At 42.4% G+C, this 21492-nt stretch overlaps 1 protein-coding gene across 4 annotated transcripts in view; it reads left to right on the forward strand.

The window, feature by feature from the left end:
- The first annotated feature begins 836 nt into the window (after positions 1-836).
- VAV3 (vav guanine nucleotide exchange factor 3) overlaps positions 837-21492 on the forward strand; it is a 193487-nt gene continuing 172831 nt past the window's right edge. For all 4 annotated transcript variants that reach the window (XM_048497152.1, XM_048497154.1, XM_048497153.1 and 1 more), the window contains exon 1: positions 837-1206. In XM_048497152.1, the coding sequence (XP_048353109.1) occupies positions 1003-1206 (204 nt within the window). In that variant the 5' untranslated portion in view covers positions 837-1002. The remainder of the gene's footprint in view (positions 1207-21492) is intronic.

The following is a 21492-nucleotide window of genomic DNA, read 5'->3' on the forward strand; positions in this document are numbered from 1 at the left end:
CCAAGATTAGACCTCCAATCCTCCCCTCTGAACTGGATTGGAGACATGTTTTTTTTTTAAAAGTTCACTTTCAAGCAGGTTTGGGAAAAATATGGGACGGGGGAGGAGCGCCAGAACCGGGATGAATCTGTTCAACGGTTTGGCGGTTTGATGAAACCTGGATAAATTGGGTCAGTATCACGGGATTAATCACCAGTGGGGATATTGCCAAAGATAATTTTGCCCAGTCAGTCCACACAATTAGTTGGAAGTGTCCCAAGGAACAGTGGGTCATAACTGGTATCTACCAATGTGTGAGCAGAAAAGAAAAATTCACGAGGTTCTGTTTGCACTAACAGCCTAGCACCAGGGCTGCAGTAACACTTAGCACATCAGTATTTTCAGCAAACCAATATGCATACGAATATGCCACATGTGGTTTGGATGATTTTATTGAGTTTGATTTGATTGTATCAGAAGGAATGCCAGGCGTCCTGTCTGGCACATGCGGAAAAGACAGTAGTTTATATAGGCACTGAAGAATAGTTGTAGAGCTTGCTTGGACCGTTTGGGCTCTAAACACAATGTGGCAAAGTATAAGGTGACACGAATGCATGTGTGAACTCCCAACTTTTCTGATCCTCCTGCGCCCCATCGCTTTCTTTGTCTAAGGATTCAGGCTGATTGAGGGTCTGCGGCACAACCAACCCCCTCCGAGCCCGGCGCCTAAGGCCAGCACACGCGGGGCCTTTGAAGGCACCCGTCCCCCCAGCAGAGCGCGCGGGTGGGCGCACGCGCCCTGGCTTCCTGTCCTCTCGCCGGTCTGTGCCTCCTGTTAGGGGAAGGAGGAGGGAAACTGCACGCGCAGCCTCCCGGGCTGCTGCTGCTCTCGGCAGTGCGAGCGAGGGACAGAGAGCGAGAGCGAGAGAGAGGAAGAGCCGGTGCGGCGGGCGAGGAGGGGAGGCTGGGGCGTGCAGCTGTGCGCTACTTTGGAGTGCAGGGCTCCTTCCCGGCGCTTGGCCGATGGAGCCTTGGAAGCAATGCGCCCACTGGCTCATCCAGTGCCGGGTGCTGCCGGTCAACCACCGGGTGACCTGGGACACGGCGCAGGTGTTCGACCTGGCCCAGACCCTCCGCGATGGAGTCCTGCTCTGCCAGCTGCTCAACAACCTGCGGGCACGCTCCATCAACCTCAAGGAGATCAACCTGAGACCTCAGATGTCCCAGGTAAAGCCACGCGGGCGGGCGAGCGGGTTTCTTCCGGGGCTCTGCCGAGCCGTTGTTGTGTTCCCAGCCGCTTCCTCTCCTCATCCTCCTGCCGCCTTATTATTAATCGCCCGGTTAAGGGCTTTGTTCTGGAGGGGACCTCCGGGCTGTCACTTTTGTTTGCGTTTGCTTTCACTTGGCCGGCTGATCTGGGCAAAGAGTTGCAGGGATGCGGAGGTTGCAGGCGCGGGATCCGGCAAGGCTGGCCAGAAAGTGAGAGAGAAAAATAAGGCAACCGGCATCGAGATTCCCCTGGAGTTCTTGGAAGCTATAATCTTTTTGTAGATGAAGATATCAGTTGCAAAAGTCTCCAAGGCCTGTGGGGAAACAGACATGCGTCATGAATAATAATAAACATAAAAAATGCCTTTATTTTCATTACCACTCTGCTCTCATAACTGAATGCTTCAAGCTGGCTCAACTTTCATTTCTGCTATTTACTATCTGAGGTTGGTGGGAATGGGGAGGGGGGGATAGAGGTCTGTTTTTCCAGTATTTCTTCTCCAAGAGTGGGTCACTTTTGCTGTCAATATCATCAATATCATATTCATAAAGCACCTTTTAAAAAACCCCTTGTTTTCTCGTTTTCCCATTTTTGGCCTGGTTTTTCTTGGTCAGCAGCTTTTTTTTTTAAAGAAAGAAAGAGGAACTGTGTCATGTAAAATGATGCATCTAGAAAGTTGACTGCCTCCATTACCGTTATCTGTAATTGCAACAGACAGGGGAAGCATAAAAAGACAGCCCCAAAGCAAAAATCTGATGCTGTTGCTGCCCTCTGAAGGTTTCATGGGAGGATTTAAGGCATTTATCCACTTGCCTCTTGAAATACAGCACTTAAGAGCCCAGAACAATGTCAGAATGACTTTGTGTGAGGAGTCTGGCATTCAGAGAGAGCTGACCACAAGGAATCAAAGGGATGCTGGTGCTGAATTCAGAATCCCTTCCTGGCACCATAAATTAATGGGATCTGTGGGTGGGATAAGTTGCCATGGTGAAGGGGACTTCGGACAGCATGACTGATGAGAGCCATGGGCATCATCCTTCCCACATGAGCCACATTTAAGTCCCATTGATTTCAGTGGGAATGTTAAGCACAGGTGACTCCAGTCAGAGTCAAATGTGTACAAAAGTGCTTCATTTGGACTTGATTGTTCCTGATGAAAGCAAATTGCGCTCAGTATTAAACAATGTATTTGGTCAGTGGACGAAAAGATGCTAGCCTAGTTGTATGTCATTTTCTGTCTTTATGTCGATATTTTAAAATACAGTTCCATATGCAGTTGGGTTTTTTGTGTCTGCCTGCCTGCTTGTTTCCAAACAAATAAAAGCAAAATAATTTCTCTAAAGTACTTTGAGATTTAAACTTAGCACATGAGAGTGAGTTAACCAAGATTATCTTAAGTCCCCTGATTTTTAATGGGATTCAGTTATGCCTAATTTAAGCTGAGTTTATGCCTTTAGCTTCATGCTACTTTACTTCCACTAACACCACCGGGGCTCATCTGTATTAATTCAGGCACCCTGCCTTGGGGTATATACTTAGATAAAAGGTAGTAAAATTTCTTGCATTTAAGTTCCTTGTGCACAAGCTGAATCTGATAAGTTAATGGTTTAGTGCTTTCAGCAGGTTCAAAGTACCTCATATATGTTATCTCAGTAATTTTTGCAACAGTCCTGTAGTGTAGGCTAAAAATACAATATTGCTCTGGGGTAGCAGCTTGCTTAAAGCAAGATGGAGGGCATATTTGAACTGGCAGCGTGACTCATTTTTCCAGGCATTGCAGGAGTTTTAATTAATTAATTGATTGATTGATTAATTCATTGTACCCTAAGTTTCTCTCCAATGGAAACCCAAAGCGACTTACATTGTTCCCATCTCCTCCATTTTATCCTCATAACAACCCTGTGAAGTAGGTTAGGCTGAACGTGTACCTGGCTCAAGGTCACCCAGCAAGCTTCCATGGCACAAGTGGGGATTTGAACCCAGGTCTCCCAGATGCTAGTCCAATAAAGTAGTCTTAATGTTGCAATGCTGTGCAAAATTACTCTGGTCAAAGCACAGGAAAATGAGTGGTCCTAAACTGATATGGTTCTACATAGGATTGCATAGTAATAATATAGTCCTAGAACACTTTTCCAGAAGTAAGCACCACTGAGCAGACCTACTTAAGATTGAACTCTTAATATTGCAACCTTCAGGAATACCTTACCAGACTTATGCATTATTCAGTAAGATATGAGGCATGATCCTATATGCATATTTGCTCAGTGGCTGAATTTCATGATAAGTCTGCATAAAATTGTAGCCTTAAGCTCATCTTACTGGAGTGCATTGTGTTTGGGCCTGGTCTTTTCATATAGTAGGCATTCCTTTCCCAGAACACTGGTGGAGAGAACTTTACTTATTTTATTCTGCACTTTTATCCTTTTGTACCCCAGTCAAGGCTGGGCTCAGGGTGATTCACAAAAAAATCAAATACAAATTCAATACAATGCATTCAATACAAACAATAAAATCAGCCCAATACATTTTCAAATACACATTTCATCCAATATATCTTTGCTGTCATTTAAAAAATGAACAAACTTTCCAGTGGGGAGATGGACGGAAGGATCCTAATAAGGAATCAGTTTGTTTAAACAGAATCACTTCCCCTGCCTCCCGCTGCTCATATCTTTAATCAAACTACCATGTTTCCCCGAAAATAAGACAGTATCTTATATTAATTTTTGCTCCCAAAGGTGCGCTATGTCTTATTTTTAGGGGATGTCTTATTTTTCTGTGTTCTGTTTGTCAGGCATGCTTCCAAACAAAAACTTTGCTACGTCTTACTTTCGGGGGATGCCTTATATTTCGCACTTCAGCAAAACCTCTACTAAGTCTTATTTTCAGGGGATGTCTTATATTCGGGGAAACAAGGTAGTAAGAATATGAGGGAGAGGAAGAAAGGAAGGGAAGAGGAGAAGAAGGGGAAAAAGAGAAGAGAAAAAAGTTGAGGGGGAGGCCAGACAGATGGAATAACACCATAGCTTTTGGGAAGCAATATATCTTCTTGGTCACCCCCATACTGTTGCTCCAGAATTTCAAAAGTGTTGTGGGCTACCTGTCAATGTTTTGACATGCTAACAAAATGCATGTATGCTTGCATGCAATGTGAATGTTATTGGCAGTTCCAATCACTTGGCATTATAGCATATGTGAAGCTAGGTACAAAAAAAAGTTAACATGTTTAGGATAACAGATTTTTTTGGCCAAGGGAAGGAGTTGTCCAAAGGATTGTATTGCAGTTACAACAATTCCCTTTGTTGAGATAAAGCAGTAAGCAACTTAACAAAACTTCCCTTGCTTCACTAGCACAGGGCTTATATTCTTGGAGGACATGATTCTTCTTTTGTCTGTACTTGTTAAGCACTTTGAAACATTCTTCAGGGAGGCTTTTGGGTACGTAGAATGGATCAGGGGGTTTATTTGGGCTGATTTTATTGTTTGAATTGAATCTGTTATATTCAATTTGTATTTGAACTTGTTGTGACCCACAAGAACTGAGTTTATCCCCTGATACTTAAAAAGTGGGTTCTAATTGCTGCTGTTTTCTCAAGTAGCTATCATGGATCCTATGCTAAGTGAATTTTTATCTGAACCATAACATGCTACATAGTAATATGGTCCATTTATTTCAGTAGAACTTGATGCTACATAAATGGTGTGGCATTCTGTGGCTCATTGGTCCTTCTTGATCTTGTTTGTAAATAATTTTAGTAATATGCCTAGCTGTCAATTCTCTGTATAAATGCCTTGTATGGAGTCTAGTGAAAATATTAAAATGCTTTCAGATGCTTGTCTTAGTTGATGAAAAGGCAACTTTCAAGAGATATCAGTTGTGTTATGAGCTAGAATGGTTTCAGTGTAGAAGTACACCCTTTCGTTCATCATATCCTAATTAATATTAGCTGTCTAGGCCAATAAAATCTGATTGTAAACATCATTGGTAAGGCAGAAAATTTTAGTCAGGTTAGGCCTAGTTTTTAAGGTAAGGTATACTGGAACATGTTTTTACTCTAAGGCAGCCATTCTCAACCAGGGTTCCGTGGTACCCTGGGGTGCCGTGAACATGTCCCAGGGGTACCGCGGCAACACTACCGCCCCCCCCTCCTCATTTTTGTGGTATCTCTCACCGGCGCCAGCAAGGACATGGAGCTGGCCCATGGGGCAGGGCCTGCCACAAGATCAGCAGCCCCCCCCCAGTGCTTCCCTTCACCCTGGGAGGGGAAGGTGGGGTGTGTGGCAAGCAGGGGCAATGGGAGGGGAAGGTGGAGGGTGGCAGCAGGGGTACCGTGAGATATGAAGAGTGAGGTCAAGGGTACCCTGACCTCGAAAAGGTTGGGAAACACTGCTCTAAGGCTTTAAAAAGAGCTGCAGTAATTAAGGATTGTTTGGAATTGGACAAATACGAGAGGCTTTATTTGCATTTTCAGTAAATACATTGCTTGCAATTAACAGTTTTCTTACAAGATGAATTTCTGAAAACTTATTGACCTTATATCTATGTCATGAGGAAAAATCTTCATACAGTCTTGGTCTTGCATGCTTATATATTTTGACTGTGCCACAACAACTAAACGCAGTGTTGAGCTACTCAGCCGTAATCAATTTACCTATGTGGGAATTGCATTGTATGGGCGGTTAATTCCAAACTTGTGTACCAAAAGTGAAAATCAACTGGAAATCAATTGAGAATATATTGTTTATCTAAAGTGCTGAATCTCTTTCTCACAGAGTAAATGGAGCTGTCCAGTTTATTTTAGTGAAAGTTGAAAGCAGCCAAATTCCTGTGGGGATGCATAATTCAAAGAATTGTGTCCAGTGTTTCCTTAAAGTATGCCTTTGGTGAACATGACACATTTATTTTGAGCCTCTGTGATTTGTCAGTACAGTTGAACAAAGCCATTGGCTGCACAAAGAGAATGATCCTTTAGGATTCTTTACAAAGAGTGGCCTATGTGTAAGAACTCCCAAAGTAAACTGAAATAAACGTAATTGTTCCCAGAGACTGTTAGGGGTTTATCACTGTAATGTAGACTAAACTGCAATGGAGCCAACCTTAGGGAGTTGTTTACTTACAGCTTTTAGAGTGTATCAGCCTTCTGTGCCCCATCTGATTTTCATCCAGCATGACCAGGTTACTTTATGTCCAAACTGGGGTGGAATGTATCACTCATGGCACTGAAACACAGCATTGTGATACATCTATGTGCTGTGTAAATACTCACTGCATTGGACTGCTGCCCAGATGAACCTGAGCTCCATTCCTTGGAGGAAATTTGAGATGCAGATGTGATAATGAATATTATTAACTGTGGTATATATTTGAGAACATACCAAGAGAACAATTGGTTGTAGAATGATCATGGAAGTGTAACAGGTTAGTAAACATGCATGCAAATAATCAACGGTTGAATCCCTGGTGCTTCAAATTAAAGAATCTCCAATGTTGGGAAAGACCACCTGAGACCCCTATCACCACCTAGACACAGTGGTGGGATCCAAAAATTTTAGTAACAGGTTCCAATGGTGGTGGGATTCAAACAGTGGCGTAGCGCCAATGGGGCTGGGCGGGGCACGACGGGGGCATGGCCGGGCATTCCGGGAGCTGTGGCAAGGACGCAGCCCCTGTGCCGGTCCTTGGGTGGGAAACGAATGCACGCAGGCGCAGGCTGCCATGCACGCCGGTGCACCTCCTGCTAGACTTCTTCAAGTTCTGCTTGCTACTGCTGAGGAGCGGAGGAGGGGCATAACTAATACAAAAAATCACATGGCAAAATCACCAATTAGTAACCCCTTCTCGGCACACAGAAATAATTAGTAACCTACTCTCGGGAACCTGTGAGAACCTGCTGGATCCCACCTCTGCCTAGACAGCTTGATGCCAGTCAATGAAGATAGTTCTGAAGCTAGTGGTCTGATGGTGTAGGATAGTTTATCTGTTGTAAGTTTAGCATAGACTTTCAAATGTTTGCAGAAAGTTGCCACTTTATCTCAATTGCCTTTTGATGTAAAAATCCCCTTAAAAGAAAAGAGCTCTTTTTAGTTAACATTAATGTGAGAGAACCTTAAATTATGTTTTTGTTGAAGTGACTAGTACTGGATTCCCACACAGAGCTACTCCAGTCTACGCCCAGTGAAATCACTGAGTTTAGACTGGAGTAGCTCTGCAAAAGATGATGAATAGGGCAACCAAGGCAGCCATGCTGTTTGCAAAGGAAAACAAAAGGTCACATATATGAAAGTATTAGCTCAGCCATTTGTGCACGGAGACTTAAAGCTCACTTCATGCTGGATTTTGTGTGTGCAGTAGATTTTTTGAAATCACTGAGTTTAGACTGGAGTAGCTCTGCAAAAGATGATGAATAGGGCAACCAAGGCAGCCATGCTGTTTGCAAAGGAAAACAAAAGGTCACATATATGAAAGTATTAGCTCAGCCATTTGTGCACGGAGACTTAAAGCTCACTTCATGCTGGATTTTGTGTGTGCAGTAGATTTTTTGAAAGTCTTTTAAAGGCAAGAACCATACTGAACATGAGATATAAAGGGATCATCACAGAGCATGGGGCAGGTGGTTGTGATTTGTTTCAGGCTGTCAAGTGAGAGATTATTGGCAAACCTGTTAAAAATTTTTTTGCACCACCTAGTTTTTGTTATGCTTATGATAGTTCCTGTGTAAACTAATTTTGCTTTCTTCAAAGAGGTCTGTTTAGACAGTTTCATTTCCTATCATGAAGACTAAAGTTGTGGTATGACAACACTACTGTTGTGGAAATAGAGATGCTATGTTATATAATATATTTTGAAGTACACTTGGGATATAAAGTGCCTGTGTTTCATTATAAAGTATTGGGATGGTTTAGTTTTAAGATGCAAGCACTATATATGCAAGCACTATGGAATTATAGTTCCCTACTTTCTCTTAGGCTGTCTTTATGTGTTGAAGTGAAACACTAGAGAAACAGATCTAAGATATAAAAGACTATTCTCTTTGCCATATAAAGATTGAAGTAGAATTATACATTCATCCGCAACTTCCTAGACCATTTTTGTTGTAGAGTGTTTCACTTGGGTCCTAGCCCCTACCTTGTTCTGTTCCCCCACTCCACGAATGCAAATAATTTTTTTTTAAAAGTTCACCCTTATGACTTTGTAGGAGATTGAGGATTAGCCCAGGGAGAGGCACACAAAGTTACATTTTATTTTTCCCATCTCCCGACACCTTAGAGTTTCTTCTTTCCTTTTTGTAGCGCCCCCCCCCCCCATTTTGTGTCAGCTTCAGGAGCCTCTGTGCTTCAGCCACCATTTGCACAGTGCTTCCAGGTGTTTCTTCTGCTTGCAGCTCATTCAATGGCCGTTTCACTATAAAAAGTTGATGAATAAAGTTTGGGTTTTTTTGGCTATTCTGCGAACAAGTACATCGACGTGATGCCATGCCACTTCCAAAAGCTGTTTCAGCTCCCACTAAATTGGGCTGTTCGATTCTGTTACTTTCTAAGGTTTTTTTCTGATTGGAAAAAAAAGCATGAATTTGCGAGTTATTAGCTTTGCCTAAAGTATGGCATTGACCGTTATAATATGTTCAGTCAGTTATTAGGAGTCATTACTACAATGGAGAGCTTTTGCTTGAATTATTCTAATGGTGTCATTCAAAAGCAACTTGTTGGATTGAGTTTTGGGGAAAGTTTGAGTGTTTTTAACTGTACTACATCATCATGATTGGTCATAGCCACACCTCTGTTGCATTGCAGAATGTATAGCCTCAGCCAGCAGAGATGCAGAATAGCCCCTCCTGCTTATGAATCATGTCAAAGTATGAGAGACATTAAAGATTTCTTTCTAGTCAAAGACCTGTATGAGGCAACTGGCAGACATAGAAATGCAGGCTTCGTAGAGAATTGATGAGTGGCAAATCTGTGTACTAGTTCATATTATGTGCCTGTGTTTTTTGGGTTCACTTCCATTAATATACATATATTTAGATGTCAAGGAGAAGGGTTCAAGCCTGTTGCTTGGCATACTATTCTCTCTCTCTCTTTGCTTTCAAGTCACATTTTCAAGGCAAGAAATATTCAGAGGTGATTTGCCATTGCCTGCCTCTGTGTTACAAGCCTGATATTCCTTGGAGGTTTCCCATCCAAATACTTGCCAGGGTTGACTCTATTTAGGGTCTGACGAGATCAGGCTATAGGAATTTTTTAAAAAGGAGATACTGTGGATATGTTATTGATATTCAATCATATTTGAAGAGATACAGTCCACATTTAGAATACAGTCCACATCTGTTGTATGATCTGTAACTGCAAGAGTCTAGCAGCAAAACTGACACGAGTATGGCCACAGCAAGAGCTAATTTATATGTAAGGATATTCAAACAGTATACTTTCTGGCTTAAGGCTTATGTCTGCTACAGCGGAGACTAGTCCTCATCCAAGAGTAATTTAACCTCTGTTTTTTAGGAGGAGGTTACAGGGGACAGAGAGGAATATGTATAAGAAAAACGTTGCTGTAGCAGCATGGTATATTCCTTTGTCAGGTTGAAGCAGTCAGTTCAATATACGACAGTATCTTTTGCTTGAACAGAGAAAACAGATGGAAGTACTGCAGTGAGAGAAGACTGATTGTGCATTTCTTTGAAAGAGAAAGTTCATGAAGAAGCATTTGAAAGGGAGGGTATTGGTGAGATTTTGGATGGAGCAAACAGAGAGTAGGGGTGGGGGAAGCCAATTGAAGTGTGTCCAGTGAATAGGTGTAGAGAATGCAGAGGGGAAAAGACAGAAGAGAGACATTAAGGTGAGATAAAATCCCAGCAATTCTGAAGTTACTCGAGCTTCAAGCCAAGTTAAATCAAGCCAACAGGAACTTGCATGTCATATGGCATTTTGTCATCAGGCCAGGATGATTACATGTTGCTGTCGAAGCATATTGATGGAATATAATTGTTGGGAAAGTAGCCCTTGACACCCATACCTAATCAAAGCATGGCTTTACTAGCAATACATCTATGGACCAGAAAGTTAAAAGGTCTTTAATTTCTATCTTTGAACTCATTTCACATTCATGGAGACCAGTGGCATATCTACCCCTTGTCCCCAGGCGCCAATCTTCTGGTCACGTGGGGGCGCAAAATTGGCTCCCACGTGACCAGGAAGTCCTGCTGCCTCGTCGTTTTCACGTGCCTCGACCCCATCCAAGTGTCCAAGTGTCACCGACATGGGCGGGGTCAGGGTGCTCGAAGACCATGAGGCAGCAGGAAGTCCTGCTGCCTCATTGTCTCCGAGAACCCCTGACCCCGCCCATGTCAGTGATACTTGGATGGGGACTTCCTGCTGTCTCCAAGCGCCCTCAACCCCACCCATGTCACCATGGACTCCCCCCTCCCTTCCTTCCCACCTGCCGACTGGACTCCCAACCAGCAGCCTGCAGTCTCTTCTGACCTCCCCTCTGGGGAGCAGGGGATTGAGGAGCAGGAAGTGGGGTTGGGGAGCAGGAAGTGGGGCTTGGGGAGCAGGAAGTCCCACCTCTTCCCGCTCCCCAAGCCCCACCTCCAGCCTCGGTGCTTATAAAAGCAGGTCTCTGAGGCCGGGACTGCAGCCTCTTCTGGCCTGCCCAGAGGGGAGGTCGGAAGGGACTGCTGGCTGCCAGCTGGGAGCCCAGAAGGGGAGTGTGGTGGGGTGCTGGGTGGGAGTTGGTGAAGCTTATTTCTCATGTACTGAAAATCCAGTTTTGGGATTGGTCTTATCCCATTCTACACATTGTGCTTCTTCCAGTGTGTTTTTCTTTGTTAACATTTTAAATGAAAAGTGTAATTAAGTTGTTCATAAGATGTGATGCTTAACCTGTTTCCTTCATGGCTGCATTTTCCTGCTCAGAATGGCCCCTTTCAAGCTGCTGTTATACCTGCAAGCAAGAAGGTTTTGTATAATTTCTCCTATGTTGACCTCCAAAAAGCCAGTGAGGAACCTTCCTATTTGTTGAATACATGTTTCCTCTGTACTGATATTACTAAAGCTGCTGGAATTCAGTGGTGGGGTTTATCAATTGTGCCATTCTAGTAGTATATGAATGAGCCCTAGAACCCTGCTTAAAATCAGATGCTTATAAATTTATGCTATCACAGACTTATAGAAGTGGAGTGAATAATCCTCCTTAAGTGTTACTTGGATTGCAGAGGGTTTTTATAGTTTCCTGCCAACCAGGAGACACTGGGAAATTGATTAGCTGAGATCAAAGCCTTAACTGGCTAGAAGGCAGATTTCCAATTGAAAGCAGTCCCAAGTGATGAGAGAGGATCAGGTATGTTAAAACCGATGAGCAGTGTAAGGTACAGAAAGGCTGCTGGTAACATGGCAATGTTAAAGCAGCAATCAGGACAGCTCTTCCAAGTTGGTGTCATGTTGAATTCATGAATCCCTCATGAAGTCACTTAATTTATGTTTCCTCCAATATTTTAGAATATGGGCATCCATTTGTGTTCTTAGGGAGGGTAATCCTAGCTTTGCCATTGTAAGGTCCACAGGTGATTCCTTACGGAGAGCCAAAATTCTCTGCGTAATAGATTTTGTATTCTTTCCAGGGGATCCATGGAATGTTTATGTGATATATCTTCTGCTCAAAGAATGTAGCTTTCAGTAAACTGCTAGGTGTTTTATGGTTGTTCTGTTGCCTGTACTTTGTAGCTTATGAATAATGATACTTCTGATGTAAAGAGATGTAGTAGTACAGAACTGTCTTCTTAAAAATAGACACTGCATAGAAACAGTACATCAATTGTCCTTGGAGCTTTCTGTCCCCAAAACAAAAAGATGTGGTTTAGTGAGAGGTTTTTAAAATCTAATGTGTCTGGCGGGAAGGGCAGGGAAACCTTTTAGATACTTCTCAGGGTGCTTGATTTCTTTCCTCCAATAAATCTCAATGTATCTTGTACTGTGTCATTCTGAGCATATACCCTCAGATGCAGGTTTGAATTAAATGGGACTAATTCCCTAGTAAGAGAGATTAAGACTGCAGCTTGAACGTGTCAGTGGAGTAATAAAAGGACCGAATGGACTCACTTAAAATAGAAGCTTGTTTTCTTTGTGACTTTATACAGTGAATGAAAAGTTCTTTCTGTTAAATTCATGCTATATTTGTTCATGTTCAAACTCACTCATGGCCCTTTGTGGCTATGCAGTAGAGGTTTTTTCAAATGAGAACACAATTTTTATCCTGTGTGAAATCTGAACAGCCAAATCCTGTGTTTCTACTGCTCCCAGTTAGCAACCAATGTTTACTCTGTTTTTACTGCTCACTAAAAAGAAAATTGTGACATTATTGTGCACTACATAACTGTTCACTCACTATGAAGATAAAAGAGGTCATTCAAAATTCTTTATTTGCTTGAACTCTTGCCCTGCGCCCTGCACATCTGTTCTGATCCAAGCATATTCCAAAACCTATAAAAACTGTATTGATTTGTCTGCACTACTACATGTCTGCACAGAGGACCTGATTAATCCTCCTGCAAAAGAACAGGAGCACCTCAAAATTATATGGGTTTATTTAAATAATATGAGCCAGGACTGGGTAACATAAGGAGAATGATAAATTCCAAGCACAGCGTTAGAACTAAAAAGTAATTCATTATGAAGGAAATCAAAAAGCAAGAGGACCAAATGTCTAAAAATCTCAAAAGGCAATAGAAAAAATAAAATACACTGCGTGGTGCCAGTTTTTATGATAGGGTGTGCGATAGTTGGTTCATATAAATATATTTTTTAATCCCTGTTCAGAATGGAGTAAGAGTGCAGTGGACTTAGTGGTGATGGAATGTACCATTGAGTCACAACCAATGTATGGCAACCTCATAGAATTTTCAAGGCAGATGTGGTTTGCCATTTCCTGTTTTGGTGAAGTGTCCCTTGATTTCCTTAGTAAACTCCCTCCAGATACTAACCAAGGCCAACCTTACTTAGCTTCTGAGATCTGGTGAGATGAAGCTATAATAAGCTGAAACTGCATAAGATTGCATTGCAAGGCACATAACTTGACTGAAGGCAAAGGAGTATTAATGGAATGGCACCAATGTTTGAGTGGCACTAGTTTAAGCATAGATCTGATCAGTGAAGAGCCGAAGAAGAAGAAGAGTTTGGATTTATATCTCCCCTTTCTCTCCTGCAGGAGACTCAAAAAGGCTTACAATCTCCTTGCCCTTCCCCCCTCACAACAAACACCCTGTGAGGTAGGTGGGGCCGAGAGAGCTCTGAAAAACTGTGACTAGCCCAGGGGTAGGGAACCTGCGGCTCTCCAGATGTTCAGGAACTACAATTCCCATCAGCCTCTGTCAGCATGGCCGCAGGTTCCCTACCCCTGGACTAGCCCAAGGTCACCCAGCTGGCGTGTGTGGGAGTGCACAGGCTAATCTGAATTCCCCAGATAAGCCTCCACAACTCAAGTGGCATAACTGGGAATCAAACCCGGTTCCTCCAGATTAGAGTACATCTGCTCTTAACCACTATGCCACTGCTGCTCCCTAGACAAGAGAAGCAATTATTGTGTCAATATAACAATAGGCAGAAATTGTTTTAAATGTCTTCTAATCAGTTGGGTTATTTATTGTGTCTTAATTATTTTAAAAATATGCTGGAAGTTGTCTCTAGGGAAGGTAGTGTTAAAGGAGGATGTATAGTGTAAATAAATCTTCCAGTGAGACTGAAAATTTGTCAGACAGAACTGGAAGAGAAGATATTTTAGTGAATGATGCAGCTGATTTTAGAGTTAACCAGCTGTAAAGATGACTCAGATCATGATTTGATGTGTTTAAATAAAGGAAAGGAAAGATAACTTCACCCATGGACTAGACCTACAATTATCAGTTTTTCTGCCTAAGAACATGTGAGTGTATATATGCACGTATATACATTCTTGGCAGACAGTTCACTTACAAGAAGCTGGGGACAAGATGGTGAGAGGAGCAGGGGCATGGTGTGAGGAGCAGATGGAGAACATAATGACATTTTGTAAAACTGTAGAGTGTGCAGTAATTCTTAGAGCTACCCATTGTCACTTAAGGGTTGTGCCCAGAAATGCTATCATGTTTGGGAGGCTTGTGAGTTTCTTAAAAAATCTTTGCATTTCAGTATTTTAATTTATCCACAGCTGCCACTCCAAGCAGTGGCAAACAACTTGAACCTGGGACAGAGGATCCCCTTCCCTGACCAAGAAATCTCTTCCTAGTTATTGTGCAAAGATCACACCGATTAACACGTTGCAATGTCATTAATATAGAGGTAAAATTTTTAAATTATTTCTTCCACTCATGGAGGCCAAACTACACTGCAGGCAGACAGAGCTCTCTGCCTCCTGTACTCTGGTTCTGAAGTCAGTAGCCTTGAGTCAGGCACTTTCTCTCAGGCTATCCTACCTTACAGAGTTGTCGTGCAGGTAAAATGGAGGAGGGGATAATTTATATACTACCCTGAGCCAGAGCCGTAGTGAGGGGGAACTGCGCACGTGTGTGTGTGTGCCCTGTGTGTGCCCTGCGCCCCTGCAATGCCCGCCACACCCCTTCAGTTGCATCTAGCCCAATTGGAAATTGCATTGAATTTTCTAGATATTGATCTGTTGTGGGCCGGCATTAATTAAAATAGTAGCAAAGTGGTGCTTGGAAATACATCCGTTTCCAAGGACGGTTTTATCCATTTGGAAATTCTACTGGGAAGAGAGTAATCTGTGAAATTATTTTTTCCTCTTTCAACAGCTTGACAGATTCTGATAAGATTATCACCTACATATTTATTTTAGTTGAAATAAGCTAAAAGCTACTAGAATGCACACACTGAAAGGCCAAACAATAGTTAATGTAGCAAGATATTTTGGTTCCAATGTATTTTAATGGAAAATAATTTAATAGAACAGAAAGCATTAGGGAAACATCTGTTATCTATAACCAGCTTGTGTGGTATAGTGGTTATGGTGTCAGGCCCAGGTTCATCAGACCAAGTGTCTCGGAGACCCAGATTTGACTGTCTACCTGGTCCAGTCACAGACTGGCTAACCTACCTAACAGGTTGTTGTTAGGGATACAACCTATAGCTCTGGGGACCCCTGGGAATTACCACACATCTCCAGACTACAAATATCAGTTCCTCTGGAGAAAATGGATGCTTTGAAGGCTGGGCTGTGTGGCATTGTGCTCTTCTGAAGTCCCTGTTCTTCCCACCTCCAAATCTTCAGGAGTTTCCCATCCTGGACCGGGCAACCCCATCTTCCCTATTCCCTGCCAGTGGTTGGTGAACCTGGCAACCCTATTTGTTGTCAAAGTAAAATGGAGGAGAACAATGTAAGCCTCTTTGGGTCCATATTAGGGTGAAAAGAATGGTATAATTGAAGCAAATAAATGGGTAATACAGATAGCTGTCAGTGGTTTCCTGCTTCACAAAACAAGCTGGTTAGCTGTGTCCATTAACTTTGGAAGCTACTGGAAGTCGCATGAGCAGCTGACAACAGTGAACCATTTCATAGGATTACAAGTGGCCAGTGCTTGTGCAGGAGTCAAGCCTCCTGCAAATTTGTCTCTCATGAAGGCCCTTTGCCTGGCAAGTTGTCATATTAAAATGACAGTGAATGTTGGCTTGCTGCTTCGCAATCTGCTTCACTGTTTTCAACCATTCTGTGGAAAAAACTAGCTTACTCTTAATAAGGAAATGACATCATCTGCCATCTTCCCCATTGTTATAAGGTTTTGTTTCTGCAAAACAGCCAGCCCCCTTTCCAGCCAAACATAACTTTAAAGAACCTTCCTGCTGCATTTTGTGCCTGAGGAAGAAAGTCTGAAATCTTCTACAAAAGAGTGAGCAGGGTTTCTTTCAGATGTGATACATTCTTCACTTGCAGAATACAGCTGTTGCAATCTTATGAACTTTCTTTTTAAGAGTGGGAGTTTTCTGAATCAGCTCCATTAATATTATTTCCCTATCCCTTTGTTAACAATACTGATTGTTCTTCAAAGCATTTATTTATTTCATCCAAACCCCTTCTTTCTCCCCAATTTATTTATTTAGATTTAAATTTATTTCCCACCCTTTACAACAGTCTCAGGGTGGGTTACAATAAAAACCTTAATAAGGTCCTTTCCAACACAATAATAAAATATCTATAAAACCATAAAACATTATAAGAAGTGACACCCAAACAATCCCTAAAAATGGGAGGAGTGTACAGGACATCTTAAGCCCCCCCCCCCCCCGATCCCAGTTTGTGTGGGGAAAACAGTCAGTCTTTGTCAGGTGCCAAATCTCCAGGGGGATAGGTGCCTGGCAGACTTCTGATGGGAGGGCATTCCACAGTGCAGGGGACACTGTTGAGAAGGCCTCCCAGGCTGCCCCCCCTCACTTCTGAAGGGGGCAGGACAACCTTGCAGGTCTCCCCCTCTGGAGGAGGCAGGAATATATGGGCAGATGCAGACTCTTAGTTACCCAGGACTGAAGTTGTTTAAGGTTTTATAGGTTGGTACCAGCACTTTGAATTGGGTCCAGTAGCCCACTGGAAGCCAATGCAGATTCCTCAAAATTGGGGTGATGTGATTCTGATATGAGGCACTGGTCAGCAGATGAGCCACCATATTCTGCACTAGCTCACGCTTCTGGACTGTCCTCAAAGGCAGCCCCATGTATAGTGCATTGCAATAATCCAGTCTGGTAGTTACTAGAACACGGATAACTGTGACCTGGTCTAGGAAAAAGCAGAGCTGGCGGACCAGCTGGACAAAAAAGTTTGTGTTGTTCTCATTTCTTTATTTTATCCTTGCAACAACTCTGTGAGATAGTTTAGGCTGACAGCATGTGACTGGCCCAAAGTTACCCAGTGAGCTTCCATGCTAGAGTTTTCAATCCTGGGTCTCCCAGATGGTAATCCAGCACTATAGCCACTACATCACACTGCACCTCTATAAGATTGGCAAGATCCAAGTAAGTTTTTTTCCCTTAACAGTTTGTTGTTTATGTATCTTCATATAAGCTGTTCATTTTGCTTCATAATCATAGCTAAGATTTCCACCAGGCCCAGAAGTGCAACTTTGGCCAACTTCTGTGATCATTTGAAGTCAGCCTTGGAAACAAATTCATAAAATTTGATGACCTCCATAAGCAGTGATGGTCTGTCCATTATAGCCACCAGGCAATTTCCCGATGGGCTGATGATGTACCCTTTTGGACTTGCCCAACCCAGGATGTAAGGATGGTGCCCCACTGGTGCAAGCCATCGCAGTGTGCAGATGGCTTTACCTGGTCTTTGGCTGCAAAAGGCCTGAGTGTGGGCTGCCTGGCTTCTTCTCCCTTCCTCCTTTATGGGGTCAGGGCTCTTTTCCCAGACCCTTTTTTCCTCCCAGTTTACCCCTGCCTGTAAGGCTATTTGCCTGGCTACTCACGTTAATTTATATTTGTCACTGGTTGCATGGTAATGGCAAGAAAGAAGGCTGTCTTTCTTCTAAAGTAAATTCATCTGATTAGGTTGTTTGTTCAGTGATTGCCATTATGAACAAAAGCAGTCAACTATAGAGAAACTGAAGCTATTCTGAATTGATGGGATAAGCATGGAGTGATGAACTGTTTGTGTGAATCAGCTTGGCTCCACTCTTCTTTTTGCTCTTCAGTTGCTTCTTTAACAGGGCCACCCTTAGCAGAATTACAGCCTTCTAAGTGGATTTAGAAGGGTGTAACTGTAAAATCCATAGAAGTCTTTCCTATCTCCAAATAGTGCATGCAGTTGAACTGTTTTTATATGGCACACTGCTGCCACAGCATTAACAACTAGGGAATTATTTGTTTAATTCCATAAGCATCCAGTAGGATTATTTTATGTAAACAAAAGTGAGTAGATTTTAGTCTCTGGACAAGATCAGATTAAGCTACTGGAAAAAGTGTAATGCTGTTCAAAACAATGAATAAAATTATATTATAAAGGCCATCTGTTAATGGATATCAGATTCCTTTTTCTTTTTGGTGCCTTTTGTGTCATTACAATGCAAAATCTCAGTTCAAGTTTTGCCAACAACTCTTATATACAATATTTTTCAGGAAGAAACATCGTTTTAAAATAATGGTTTGTTGATTTTAAGGCCACAACTATTTTGGATATTTTTACATTCTGCTAATTTAGTGAAGTGTTTACTGTTTATCTCATGTCTCCTTCTCCTGTTGTTTTCTGATAGTTACTTTCATGACTCCATTTAATATCTCTTGTACACACATATTCAAACCCTTAGTCTTTCAGCATTTTGAAAAATAGCTATTGAGTTGCGCTTTGTTTTTGACCATTTGGGAGTTTACAAGCAATTTTTTAAACATTTCTGCAACTCAACTAGGAGACGGTGGCCCCACCTAGAGGGGCAAATTCATCTGTGGGCATGGCACATGGCTGTCCTGGCAGATTTTCCCTCTCTGGGGCATTTGTCTTGGCAGAGAGGTGGTTCTGCTGACATGCAGCTGCCACAGCCCCTGCTATTACTGGCATTGTAGGGCAGGTTGGGGGTGTGACTGGGGGTGGACCCAACCCCACTTCTGGTTCCTTGTGGGCAGGTGAAGGGCTCAGGGGCTTAAGACAGTTTCAAGGTACAGAAATAGGCCTGTTGTCAAAATGCAATAGCCTAACCTACAGCTGTGCTAGCTTAGAGGAAGTTGCCTTTTCCTGCCTTCCACCCCCATCTCTTAATCAGAAGAGGAGTAACTGTTTTCCCAAGCAAAGAGGCATGCAATGCACTCCCATAGCAGTGGGATATCACAGCAAGTTGGCATTTTTCTTCCATCTCTCCTTGACTGAGTAGAAGAGCAGCAGAGATTCTGGTGCCAGTAGTTTGTGTGTGGTCTTTGAGTAAAAGGAATGAATCTCTTGAAAAACTGTTTGCCTTGCTGCCCTGAAAGCAGGTTAAGGACTGTGAGCACTCTTTGCCAGTGCCCCTAAGGGCAAACACGCTCAGCCAAATATCCCCTTCTCACCCTGCAAGAGTTGAGGTCAACAACAAAATCTTTTCACCCTATGAAATTTTAAAAAGGGAATTGAAGCAGTCATCAGTCATTGAGCACAAAGGAAACCTCTCTTGGCTTATTGGTGAGATGGACACCACAGTAGCATATCCACCTTGATCAAAAAGGCAAAGGAACGAAGCATCCTGGCCAATCAGTGTCCACCAAGATTCAAACTGCATATACTCCAGTATTCTAAAGCCAACTCCTGTTTGGAAATTCCTGGGGATTTGGGAGTGAAGCTTAGGGAGGGTTTGGAGCAGGGGTGGGCAACTATGGCCCTCCAGATGTTTGTGGACTACAATTCCCATCAGCCCCTGCCAGCATGGCCAATTGGCTATTCTGGCAGGGGCTGATGGAAATTGTAGTCCATGAACATCTGGAGGACCATAGTTGCCCACCTCTGGTTTGGAGTATAATGCCATAGAGTTCACACTCTGAAAGTATTGCTTTTTTCAGGAGAATTGATCTATCTAGTCTGGAAATCAATTGTAAAGGTGGGGAATCTGGAGGTTAGAAGTGGTTTGCTGTTTTGGGGGTGTTGAAAATAAATTATTCAGGTTTGCTGGTACTTTCATTTGTTATTTTGATATTGGCAGCTCAGTGGCATCTAAATTTGACATATGGTCTGATGACACTGGTGATTCAGTGTGAAACATGAAAACGCTGGAATCTTCCTGTGACATCATCATAGCATTCCCTGAAAAGACTCATGTTACTTCAGGCTGCTGGAGGTTGCATTTACTCATCACACCCATCACAAGCATTTAGTTGCTGAAGAGATGTGAAATCTTAGGGTCAGACTGTCAGATAATTCTTGCCAGAAAAGCTATTTTTTATACAAGAATAAAATTAGTTTCCCCCTTTACTCCTGATAGCACTCAGAAAAGGGTGTGTAGGGTGCAACTGGAGAATTTGGGTTTGTTGCTTTTCAACCTGGGCAACCAATTTTGTAATTATTAGCAAATGGAAGTACCCAGGTGAGCTGACTGCTTTTTAGAAGGGTTGAGTAATGGTAATTTTTTAAAAGCCAGATAATGTCCTTCCTCACTGCCCATATAAGACCAAATTACCAAGCTTGTACATAAGTTCTAGCAGTAGCTTTTCCTTAGAATAAAAGTTCATTCCCCAGTTTCACTTTGGATTAAAGTACAACTCGACCATCCTAAGATTTGTTGGCTGTGAAGGACTGAAATTATGGAGCAGATTTCCTTCAGTGTATGTGGATGCAATTAGTCTTATTAATTTAAACAGCAGGATTCAGTAATTTTATTATAATTGTTTGTGTTATTTTACAGGAGTAGTTTATTTTCTGAAATAGATTTTCTCTCTCTCTAAGATCCCCCCCCCCCCATTTCTTTTACTTCAGTAGTAACAATATCAGAAGCAGGAATCTCTGCTACAAGAAGGAAAGAACAAGAAAACGTGAACATAGGGAACTGCCTTATACTGTCAGATGGTTTTCAGGCATATTCTCAATAACAACATCATCATGGGGGGGCACAATTTTTTCTGTAGCTCCACCCTTGTATGTATGGTCCAAAGTCACCCAGTGAGCTTCTATCTATGGTATTCAAATACCACAGGATTCAAATCTTGTTCTCTCGGAATTTTAGTCCAACATGCTGGCTTTTAATGTGCCATCAGTTGGCATTCTCCACATACTTTCCGGCATATATGCACAGCATAAGAGACGGAAATACTTTTTTAAAAAATGCAGCGAAAGCTGAGTGTAAACTACATGTTTTAAGTTTGCCAAGTGCTACTACTACTTTGCTTTTTGCTCCTCCTTGCTTTAAGAAAAGAGGATGGAAGGGTTCAAAAGCATGTTCATTGGGGGAGATTTTGAGTGGAAGTGTGGCCAAAGGGAAAAGGTTAAACAATTTCTTTCCCACCTCTGCATTTAGCAGCTGCTCTTAATTTTTAAATATTGAAGAAAGGCATATGTAAATGTGTATCACATATAGATTGGACTGTTGATTCTCCGAAAAAAGAATTCCACATACAGTATCACTTTCTGTGCTTTTTCTGTCCCCTTTCTGCAGATTCATGATATTTGTATAACCCTGTTTTTTCCCATGTAATAGTATATTATAACCACACTCTTCTTTGTTCCAAAAGCCATTTCAGTCCTCCAGCCACAGGCTTTATTGTGCAGTTCAAGCCTTTCTCCACAGAGTATAAATCCTGCTAAATAAATTAGT

The sequence above is a fragment of the Sphaerodactylus townsendi genome, linkage group LG05, assembly GCF_021028975.2.
Source record: "Sphaerodactylus townsendi isolate TG3544 linkage group LG05, MPM_Stown_v2.3, whole genome shotgun sequence".
Classification (NCBI taxonomy): domain Eukaryota; kingdom Metazoa; phylum Chordata; class Lepidosauria; order Squamata; family Sphaerodactylidae; genus Sphaerodactylus; species Sphaerodactylus townsendi.